The sequence below is a fragment of the Stegostoma tigrinum genome, chromosome 1, assembly GCF_030684315.1.
Source record: "Stegostoma tigrinum isolate sSteTig4 chromosome 1, sSteTig4.hap1, whole genome shotgun sequence".
Lineage (NCBI taxonomy): Eukaryota > Metazoa > Chordata > Chondrichthyes > Orectolobiformes > Stegostomatidae > Stegostoma > Stegostoma tigrinum.
In genome coordinates, this window is record NC_081354.1 from 59,648,664 (window position 1) to 59,660,851 (window position 12,188).

The following is a 12,188-nucleotide window of genomic DNA, read 5'->3' on the forward strand; positions in this document are numbered from 1 at the left end:
GTGCTGAAAAGTGTAAGGTGACACACTCTGGCAAGGTGAATGAGGAGAGATAATGCAAGTTGAAAGGTACAGATTCCAAGGAAGTGCAAGAACAGAGAGATACCATGAACATAGAACATAGAACAGTAGAGCACAGTACAGGCCCTTCGGCCCACAATGTTGCGTCGACCTATTATTCTACTAAGATCAATCTACCCTGCATATCCTACATTTTGCTATCCTCCATGTGCCTATCCAAGAGTCGCTTAAAAGTCTCTAAAGTATCTGGCTCCACTACCACCACTAGCAGCACATTCCACATGCCCACCATTCTCTGTGTGAAGAACCTCCCTCTGTCATCTCCCCTATACTTTCCTCAAATCACCTTAAAATTATGTCCCCTCGTAACAGTCATTTCCACCCTGGGAAAAAGTCTCTTACTATCCACTCTATCTATGCTTCTCATTATCTTGTACACCCCTATCGTGACCTCTCATCCTTCTTCGCTCCAATGAAAAAAGCCCTAGCTACCTCAACTTTTCCTGATAAGACCTTCAGTCCAGGCAGCATCCTGGTAAATCTCCTCTGCACCCTCTCTAAAAGCTTCCTCATCCTTCCTGTAATGAGGTGACCAGAACTGAACACAATGTCCCAATGTAGTCTAACCAGGGTTTTATAGAGCTGCTGCATAAACTTGTGGCTCTTTTACTGATTTCCCCCTTCCAATACGCCATACGCCTTCTTAACAATCCAATCAACTTGGGTAGCAACTTTGAGGGATCTATGAAATTGGGCCCTAAGATCCCTTTGTTCCTCCACACTGCTGAGAATCCTGCCATTAACCCAGTATTCTGCATTCAAATTCAACCTTCCAAAATGATTCACTTCATACTTTCCCATGTTGAATTCTATCTGCCACTTCTTTGCCCAGCTCTGCATCCTATCAATGTTCCGTTGAAACCTACAACAGCCCTCGACACTATCCTCAACTCCACCAACCTTTGCGTCATCGGCAAACTTACTAACTCACCCTTCCACTTCCTCATCCAAGTCATTTATAAAGTCTATGAAGTTGGCAGGAAATGGTAACAAACCAGTTAACAAAGTATATGGGATCCTGGACTTGATAATTAGAAACGCAGGCCTGTTTCTTGGAAAGTGACAGAGATCTAGTCTCATATCACCCCTGTTCAGGGTAGGACCCAAGATTCTACCCACAGAAGTATTTCGCACTTGGAGTATTGTGCACAGTTCTGGTCACTGCATTATAAGAAGGATGTGGAAGCTTTGGAAAGGGTGCAGAGGAGATTTACTAGGATGTTGCCTGGTATGGAGGGAAGGTCTTACGAGGAAAGGCTGAGGGACTTGAGGCTGTTTTCATTAGAGAGAAGGTTGAGAGGTGACTTAATTGAAACATATAAAATAATCAGAGGGTTAGATAGGGTGGATAGGGAGAGCCTTTTTCCTAAGATGGTGACAGCGAGCATGAGGGGGCATAGCTTTAAATTGAAGGGTGAAAGATATAGGACAGATGTCAGAGGTAGTTTCTTTACTCAGAGTGTAGGGGTAAGGGAATGGAACACTTTGCCTGCAACGGTAATAGATCCGCCAACTTTAGGTACATTTAAGTCGTCATTGGATAAGCATATGGAAGTACATGGAATAGTGTAGGTTAGATGGGCTTGAGATCGGTATGACAGGTCGGCACAACATCGAGGGCCGAAGGGCTTGTACTGTGCTGTAATGTTCTATGTTCTATCGAATACAAAAGCCAAGACCTTTTGCTAACCCTACATAAAACATTAATTCCGCCCAGCTGGTGTATTCTGTCCAATACTGTTAGGAAAGATGTGAAAGCTTTAGAGAGTGCGCAGAAGATATTTACTAAAATACGTTTTGGATTGTGATTACAGTTATGTGGATAGGCTGAAGTTGGAGTCCTTTCAGCACAGAAAGCTGAGAGGAGATTTGATAAATGGATATTTTAAAATCATAAATATTTAGATAATATGAAAGATTTTAAAATGTTTCTACTGAAGATTAGTAGCCAGATGGCACTAGCTTACAGTAAATCACTAAAGAATTAGAGGAGTCATGAAGAAACTTTCTTTGTGCAATGAGCATTTAGCATTAGAAATGCAGCATCCACTATGTCGGTGCATACAGAATCAATAATAGACTTCAAAACGGGATTCAATAAAGATTTGAAAGAGAAATTATTGCAGGGACACGAGGAAAGAACTGGCAAGTCAGACCAACTGGAATATTATTTGAATGACCTCGTCCAAATTTGACGGCCCGAAAGGTCACAATTTCAGCTGTATCATTTGATGCTTCTATTGTAGATACTGATGGCAAAGCGTGTCAAACATAAAGACAGGTTTTCAAATACCTGGAATGAGATCTGTGGATTGTTTGAAGACCTTGGTGAAGGCAAGACTACCAAGTCTGGATTTTGCACGGACAATAATTACTATTACGATGGAGTAAATTAGACAACAATTTGGGAATAAGCAAGTACACAAATATAAGTGAAAATTCTAAAGCTGCTTTCCAAATTTACCAAGTTCCTCTGCAAGGTGTGTTATAATACATTGCAATAAACATGGGATCCAAATTTTCACCATGATGAAAATGCTGGAAAAGGTCAGGAATCCTAAGTCTGCCTCAAACTCACCATCTCTAATTTCAGTGGTGCTGAGATTAGGGGCAGTCTGAAGTTAGTATAAGCACGGATTCTGGGGGCAGTTGGCCCTTTAAACAAGGAGCTGCTTCATCTTGATTTTGGAGTCCACGGCGAGTACAACCTGGAGTATGGAAATTAGACCAGGTAAAAGCAGGTCTGTTCCCGGTGCAGAAATAATGGGAACTGCAGATGCTGGAGAATCCAAGATAACAAAGTGTGGAGCTGGATGAACACAGCAGGCCAAGCAGCGTCTTAGGAGTACAAAAGCTTTTGTGCTCCTAGAATGCTGCTTGGCCTGCTGTGTTCATCCAGCTCCACACTTTGTTCTCAGTGCAGTTCTTTTAGTTATCCACTGTACCTCTCTGGAGAGCTGGGACACCCCTTTGGATCTGGTTCTGGATCACGTCTGGAAGAAATACCTACCCTTGGGTGTTCATGAAAACCCTGTGGGAAAGAAAAGGCACCCATTACGATTATGAATTGTTGGCATGCTTTTACATTTAAAGAAATAATTTTTCTGATTTGTTTGTGGGACATGGTTTTGCTGGTGAGGCCAGAACTTATTGCACATCTTTAATTGCCTAGGGGAAAGTCCTGGCTTCTTGATACTCCACCTCTTGGGTTGTAAGCTTCAACTTCCCATTCTCCCGCCCACTGGATAGAAACAAGATGCCAAGAATTCCCAACATAAAAGTCTGTTCTATGTTTTTTTGTTAGATTGCATTCAAATTTTATTCATAGATTTCATATCAGTTTTTTAGTCCTCTTTTGCTGCATTATATAATCCTCCTAAACCTTAGAACTACTACGATTTCTGGCAACTTCACAGGTTTTTCTCTTAATCTTATACAGTCCTGAACTTTTTTTGTCGGGTACAGTTGACTGACCTTTTATTGAGCTTTTGCATCTTGAAGGACAGGCACATATTGTACATCCTGCTGCGGGCCTGATTTATTCACCAGGAAGAATTCATTCCCCTCTTTGTTCTCTTTTGTCAGAACATCTGTAGAGTGTTGTGGCCTATGTTTAATTTTCTCTGCTTCTACTGTAACTGTGACATAGTCTCTCCCTTGCCATTCACACATGTCTATAAAACTGGCGGGGCTCCTCAAATTCATTGATCATATCCTTCCTCCTTGCGCACTTGTCATTGGTGAAGTTTGAGTGCTCACTTCTTCCACATAACTGTAAGTCTTCTGATGGAAGATACTATATTACTGTGGATGCATGCTTTTACTGGAAGTTTGGCCGGTTTCCTGCAATGGGCTTTTCCCTTTTTCTATTTTTTTTTCTAATTTTTCCATGGGCTCTACCTCTCCCCAGTACGTATGGCCACTGAGCATCTGTAAAAGCATGGGTCTGGCAGGCCTCAAGTAAGATGACCTCCCTTAACATTCCCTGTACCGTTGCCATTACAGAAATATACCTGCATTGTGACCAGGGTTGGGTGCTGGATATTCAATGGTATTTGACAATTAGGAAGGACAGACAAGACAGAAATGGAGGTGGCAATGTGCTGGTAATAAGAAATGGGATACGTACATTCGCAAGGAAGGATCTCAGATCAAAGACCAATGCATGGAATCTGTTTAGGTGGAACTGAGAAACAGCAAGGGGCAGCAAACATTGATTAGTTATTTATAGGCCACCATATAGTAGTGATAGTGCGTTGCATACTATTAATCAGGCAATGAAAGAAGCATATAACATGTGTGACACAGTTATCATGAATGACTTTATTCTGCATATAAATGGGCTAAATCAACTGAGCAACTAAACTGTGAAGCATGAGTTTCTGGAGTGTGTTACTAATGGGTTTTTAGCACAGTATGTTGAGGATCCAACTGAGGACATGTTATTTTAGATCTAGTATTGTGTAATGAAAGGGGATAATTCACAATCTTCTTTTAAAAGAACATTCACAGATTAGTAACCACAATATGGTAGAATTTTACATTACACTTGGAAGTACCGTAGTTCATTCTGAAGGAAGGATGTTAAATATGGAGAAGGTAAATTAGGAAGGCATAAGGCCTAAATTGGCTAAGGTGGATTGGGAAAATACATGAAAAGGTATAAAAATACATTTTAAAAAACTTGGCTTTTGGCAACTATACACTTCTTTAAGGTGCAAAAACTTTAAAAAGTCCAGTCAACCATGGAGGACAAAGAAAGTTCAACACTATGTAGGAATAAAAGAAAAGACCTGTGAAATTGCCAGAAACAACAATAATTCTGAGGATTGGGATGATTATATACATGACAAAAAGAGGACCAAGAAACTGATAAACAAAACATCGTAAATAATACTGGTGAATAAAATATGAATGCAATCTCACAAAAAACATTAAAACCTGTAAAACCTTCCATAGGCAAATAAATAGGACACATTTGGCTAAATCAAATGTGGGACCATTAGAGACAGAATGGTAAATAGAGAAATGGAAGAGAAGCTAAATGGTTACTTTGTGTCTGTTTCACAGAGCAAAATAACAGAAACCTTCCATAATTAGCGATCCAAGTGATTTGGGAGAATAAAGCGTTGAAGAAAATTAGCGTCAATAAGAATGTTGTTCTGGAAAAGTTAACGAGACTGAAAATTGATAAATTTCCAGGATCAACATTCCATCCAAGCTGCATGACTGCCACTCCAAGGTTCCAAGGTTGCTTGCACAATGATCGGCATTGGCACACTGACTGCAGCATCAACTTCTGTTTAAAAAAAGTCACTGAAACACACAGACCTCAGAAGCCTGTGCAGCTAGGTTAGAAAATTAGAGGGAGTGCCAACCACGTGATAGTTTCCATCCTCGAATATTGAAGGAGGTGGCTGCAGAGATAGTCGACACACTGGTGATTATATTCCAAACTTCTACAAATTTTGGAAGAATTCTCGAGGATTGAAATGTAATAAATTTCACCCCACTACTCAGGAAGAAAGCAGGAGGGAAAACAGGGAGCTTTAGACCTATTAGCTCTACATCAACAGTTGACAAAATTATAGAATCTATTATAATGGATCAGATAAATCAGATAAACTTGTTGAGTGATCTGACTGGCTATATTCGGCATTGATTTGAATGTACTTTACAAGCTTGCTGGAGATTTAGAACATAGAACATAGAACATAGAACAGTACAGCACAGAACAGGCCCTTCAGCCCACAAATTTGTTTGAAGATGTTATTCATAAAATTGAAAAAGCAGGTCTATATACAGATTTTTAGAATTTTTTGATAAAACGACTCTCGGGAGGCTGTCTAGAATGATTAAAACACATGCAATAGGCGGTAATGGACTGGCATGGAGTAATGATTGGCTAACAGCTAGAAAACAAGAATGGAAATAAATGAGTCATTTTTATGCTGGCAGGCTGTGATGAGTGAGATACTTGAAGAATCAGTACTTGGGCCCCAGCTTTTCAAAATATATATCAATGATTTGGATGTAGAGACAAAAGCATTATTTCTAAATTAGCAGATAAAACAAAGCTAAGCAGGCAAGTGTATTGTGAGGAAGATGTAAAGTGTCTTCAAGAAAATTTGAACAAGCTTAGTGACTTGACAAGAATACGGTTGATGGGACATAATAAGGAAAATACGAGGTTAATACTTTGGTAGGAGAAACAGATGTGCAGAGAATTTCTTAAAAGGTAAATGTTTGGAAAGTGTAGATTTGCAAAGGAAACCAGGGTCCCCTCATCAATAAGTCACTGAATGATAACCTGCAGATATCACAAGCTATTTAGAAGGCGGATTACAAATTAGTCTCTATTGCAAGAGGATTGAGTACAGTTTGCTTTAATTGTATAGGAACCTAGTTAGAATACATCTAGAGTACAGTGTGCAGGCTTGGTCTCCACATCTAAAGAAAGATGATATGCCATACAGGCAGTGTGATGAAGTTCACTAGATTTGTTCTCAGGTTGCTATAGAGGCAGTGCGATGAGGTTCACTAGATTTGTTCTCAGTTTGCTATAAAGGCAGTGTGAGGAGGTTCACTAGATTTGTTCTTTGGTTGGTGGGATTGTCTTATTAAAAGACACAGAGAAAACTGGACCTGTGTTGTTAAGGATTTTCTAGAACGAGAGATGATTGTGTTGCAACTTACAAAATACTTGAAGGGATAAGATGCAGGTAAGATATTTGTTTCCCTTGGTTGCTGAGTCTAGAATCAGGAGGCACAATTTTAAGGGGCTACAACTTAGGACCAAGATGAGGAGAAACTTTGTTATTCATAAGGTTTGGAAGGTTTGAACCTTTTGGAAGTCTGATAAATTTCTGATTATCAAGGGCATACGTGGGTAAAGGGACAGGGTAGAGAAAAACTATTGAAGTGTTTGATTAGTCATAATCATGTTGAGTGGGGAGGCTAAATAGCCTACTCCTGTTCTTATGTTAGGTTCAGTAAAGCTTTGTGCTATTCACTTAAAGCATATGGTAGCAATGATGGCAAAGGCAGGAGGCATGATTACTATCTGCATAATCATGTAAAAGGAGTGATAAGATGACAACAGGACATTTTACATCTTCTGATTTCTACTTCTATTGTCCCAATCAGATGAGGGCAGATCTGAAATTTACCATAACTTCTTCAATGGCTGGATTTCAATAAATACATGTAAATATCATAAAAGGTATTAGAATGATTATTTCCATCCATTTGAAGCAGAGTTACAGTTTATTTTTAATTGTTGCATATACATCAGAATTATGCAATGGCTTCAGAATCCAATACCAGTAATTAGATTAAAAAAGAGCAGAAGTCTGTCTATAGGCAGAGTATTCTGTTTTCATTGGTAGTGAGCCTGGAGACCAGGAAGAATAGGTAATTAGGTGGGTGATGACATATCTGAAAATGGCAAAGAATACATAGGAGGAATGATAAGACATCTTCCTGTCTTGGCCAGAATTAAGTCTTGGACAGGAAGCTTCATGATCAACCTTCCTACTAAAAACTGAGATCCCCAGGTGACCAATTAAGGAGTCCATGTTCCAAGCACCAATATTAATCATGCTACAACCTTGTGGACCCTGGTCACCTTGGGTGTTTCTTGATCAAAGACAATCATTGTCTGTGCAAGGAGCCGGACACTAAGAGCCAACTCCTCCTTCTGATTTGCATGCCCCCTTTCCCCATGAATCCCAACCACCAAAGCGTCCCATGTCCCAATGTTTAACTATGGCCTCTGTCCTTCACTATCATGGGGCTCCAGAGGTTGTCCTTCTGGCAACAGCATGATCTCCTCGGGAGTTTTTGAGCTGTGAAATAACAAGCAGCTCTCGTTAGCAAGCTTGGAATTTTGATTCGAGGGTCAAGTCCACTGGTGGTCTTTCCATTGTGATGAGTTTGTTGTTCAGTACACCTTCCCAAAAAGAGACACTTCAACTTGCCAGCTACCAGGGGAGACGACAATGCCACAGCCCCAAAATACTCCTGCTACTTCCAAAATTGAGATATCCTTGACAGCTTGCAATAGGTTATGTGCTACCAGATGACAATAAGTTCCCCTCATGAATGCTAAGGTGTGATATAAGTACAAACCATCCCTCCTATACATTCTTTGTGGCATTTTTAATACCACATTCCACAAAATTCAGCTTGACTATTTTCAAATAATTATATGGTTTTACAATATAATGGCCAAAACAAAACAAAACTGTACCAGCACCGTGATGAATGTTTTGCAGAAGTTCATTAAATAACCTAGATTATCATCATTTTACTTAGGAATTTGGCTTTCACAATAAAACAGTTATAAGAATCTTGATTTCAAGAAGTGAACTGGATCTGATGAATATCAAAAGAAATTACAAGGAGCAATATGGGCATTCCCTACACCACGATATCAGGGTATGGCTTACTCATCTCTTATGTGATATCTATATACATTGGAATCAAGCAATATCTAACAATTTGATTTGGTGTATTATTAATCATGAATCTAGCAGAATAACCGATTGGAATTTGAATAGTAATAATAGGCTACAAACAGAACAAAAAATTTTCCCATAAATCTTGTTCTGAAAGCACAATACTTCCTTTTGCATATCTCTAAAATGGTATCACATCAGGGGGAAAACTTTTTTGCTAGTACCTTAATAACTTAAAAACACATCATTGTCAATGACTTACTTTTGAGATACAGAATCTGTTGTTATATAGGCAACAATGTCAACCCAATTTATCCACTTTGTGGACCTTCATGCGACAGTGATAAGTAGCCAAGATAATTACTTTGGGTAATGTCATTTAAGGAATGAATGCTTATATTATTTAATAGGAGGGTAATCTTAGAATCTTTTGTATCCACCAAATCAAGCAAAAATGGCCTCAGTTTAACTTGTTTGGGGAAAGACAACACCTCCGACAGTGCACCATTGCTTCAATACAGCATTGAAGTGTTAGTTTATATTATGCACCAAAGTTAGTAGAGGATTGCTTAGACCCACGAACTTTTGATTCAGAGTCAGTTCCTATGAGACAAGTCTGAAGTAGTGGACATAAATGCCACATTATGAGGGACAGACCAGGAAAGTCCTGGGTTGCTCCACAATCTGTACTGAAATGGATAATCTCATTCAGAAAGTTCAGTGAAGATTAGGCTTAAACTTTCTCCAGGAGATCTAAAGGAGCTCTCTCGTTCCTTTCAGCCTCACCAAGGAAAGGAAGCATTTACCTTTCTGGGAGTTTTCTGGCCCTGGATATTTTTTTCAGCTAGGTTGAGCTGGCAGAGAAGCTTTAAAGAATATACTAGACTGGCCTCCAGTTAAAACAATAGAGAGAGCCCCTGGGGTATTCTCAGAACCTGATGAGCATGGTTTAAGGAGAGCATTGACTTCCAGTGCGTCTTCCGCTTGCCTGTTCGAAAGACCAGATCAAGAGCAGACCCTCCACTAAAAAAACAGAATGTGTGCAGATAACTCCCACAAGGCATTTAACGGCCTCCAGCATGGTTTTCATCAGGCAAACAAGGTTAAATCAGCACTAAACTATTTTCAACTTTACTAACACCTGGAAAAGTTGCTTTTTACAAAAAGGTGATTAACAAAGGCAAATTTTGATTTTAGTTCTGACTTAATAGCCACACTCAACATATCCACTTGAATAATTAAACAGAAAATTACAAAAGATTAAAAGAAAACTTACAAAGGGTTAAAGGGATAAATTGTTTCTGCATAACACTCATCTCCTCCACAATTGTCACATGCAAAAAAAAGTTGAACCCTTAAGATGAGCTGCTGAAATTTCCATTTACATATTAACAATACACATAGATAAGAATTTACACATGAACATTAACAGGACTATAATTTGCATACTTAAGATTTAAGATGGTGTTTATTTTGATCTCTTGCAGCAATATGCATCAGGACACTATGAGGCAGCTCTCTCGGCAATTTGTACTGGTGATGCTGAAGATTATTAAATGAAGAAAGACAGTAAAAGTTCTGAAATCTTAAAATCCAAGCCCACTTCAATCTTTAATAGAGATTGAAGAGTCAAATTATTTTCTTAGAACATTACAATAAACGACACATGGCTAATCAGTTATAATAGACGTTCTTTTGTTGATCAAAACAGCATCTAGAAAGAGAAAAATATTCCAACATGTTTTAAAAGTGTACCTTGAGATGTAATTGCTTAGTTAATTATGAATAATTCTCATACTGCAAAATAAGATCGGCAGAAACATTTCAACATTCACTGCTATGATCAATTTAATATGTGCCATCTATGAGATACACTACAGGGAATCACCAAGGCTCCCTACACAGCACCATCCAAACCCACAACCTCCACCACCAAGATCAGCAAGGTCAGCAGATACATAGTGACATAATCACCTGCAAGTCCCACTTTAAGTCACACACCATCCTGATTTGCAACCATATTACTACTCCTTCACTACGACTGGATCAAAATCTTGGGAATTCATCCATAAAAGCCATGTGAATGTGCATAAACTACATGGCCTGCATGCTGTTCAAGAAGGACAATTTGTATGAGCAAAAAACATTGACCTAGCCAGCAACATCTATCCATAAGTAGTGAATGAATACAGAAAAGAAAACCTTTTCATGATAATACAATGGTTTAAGACATTGTAGCAATTTTTAAAATGTGTAACATTTTTAAAATTGCAATATCAAAGAAACCGTAATGAAAATTTCCCTGTTCTTATCTCAAATGTGACCACAGAATTCTTAATGAATGTAAGGGTTCCAAATTATTCATTCTGAACAGCAGAGCATATTACCTAAAGGTTCTGAAATCTGCTACAGTGCTTTGATTGCTTTTTTTTGCGCAGATACCTGTGTAGATCAGGTTACTTAGTCAGAGATAATGGGAACTGCAGATGCTTGGAGAATCCAATATAACAAAGTGTGGAGCTGGATGAACACAGCAGGCTAAGCAGCATCTTAGGAGCACAAAAGCTGACGTTGCAGGCCTAGACCCTTCATCAGAAAAGGGGGATGGGGAGAGCATTCTGAAATAAATAGGGAGAGAGGGGGAGGCGGACCGAAGATGGATAGAGGAGAAGATAGGTGGAGAGGTGAGTATAGGTTGGGAGGTAAGGAAGGGGTAGGTCAGGCCAGGGAGGACGGACAGGTCAAGGGGGCGGGATGAGGTTAGTAGGTAGGAAATGGAGGTGCAGTTTGAGGTGGGAGGAGGGGATAGGTGAGAGGAGGAACATGGTAGGGAGGCGGGGACGAGCTGGGCTGGTTTTGGGACGCAGTGGGAGAGGGGAGAATTTGAAGCTTGTGAAATCCACATTGATACCATTGGGCTGCAGGGTTCCCAAACAGAATATGAGTTGCTGTTCCTGCAACCTTCAGGTGGCATCATTGTGGCACTGCAGGAGGCCCAGGATGGGCATTTCGTCTAAGAAATGGGAGGGGGAGTTAAAATGGTTCGCAACTGGGAGGTGCAGGTGTTTACTGCGAACAGAGTGTAGGTGTTCTGCAAAGCAGTTCCCAAGCCTCCGCTTGGTTTCCCCAATGTAGAGGAAGCCACAACGGGTACAGCGGATGCAGTATACCACATTGGCAGATGTGCAGGTGAACATCTGCTTGATGTGGAAAGTCATCTTGGGGCCTGGGATGGAGGTGAGGGAAGAGGTGTGGGGGCAAGTGTAGCACTTCCTGCGGTTGCAGGGGAAGTGCCGGGTGTGGTGGGGTTGGAGGGGAGTGTGGAGCGGACAAGGGAGTCCCGGAGAGAGTGGTCTCTCCGGAAGGCAGACAAGGGGATGGAAAAATACAGTGGTGGGGTCGGAATGTAGATGCAGAAGTGTCGAAGGATGATGTGTTGTATCTGGAAGTTGGTGGGGTGGTATGTGAGGACTAGGGGGATCCTCTTTTGGCGGTTATTGCGGGGGCGGGGTGTGAGGGATGAGTTATGGGAAATGCGGGAGACACAGTTGAGGGCGTTCTCGACCACTGTGGGGGGGAAGTTACGGTCCTTGAAGAACGAGGACATCTGGGATGTATGGGAGTGGAATGCCTCATCCTGGGAGCAGATGC

The 12,188-nt window shown here is 40.4% G+C and overlaps 1 protein-coding gene across 1 annotated transcript in view; it reads left to right on the forward strand.

Annotated features, from left to right (window-relative positions):
• LOC125455322 (annexin A10-like) overlaps positions 1-10,220 on the forward strand; it is an 87,597-nt gene extending 77,377 nt beyond the window's left edge. Inside the window, exons 11-12 of the mRNA XM_048537102.1 lie at positions 8,395-8,517; positions 10,025-10,220. Of these exons, the coding sequence (XP_048393059.1) occupies positions 8,395-8,517; positions 10,025-10,093 (192 nt within the window). The 3' untranslated portion in view covers positions 10,094-10,220. The remainder of the gene's footprint in view (positions 1-8,394; positions 8,518-10,024) is intronic.
• Positions 10,221-12,188: the final 1,968 nt, after the last annotated feature.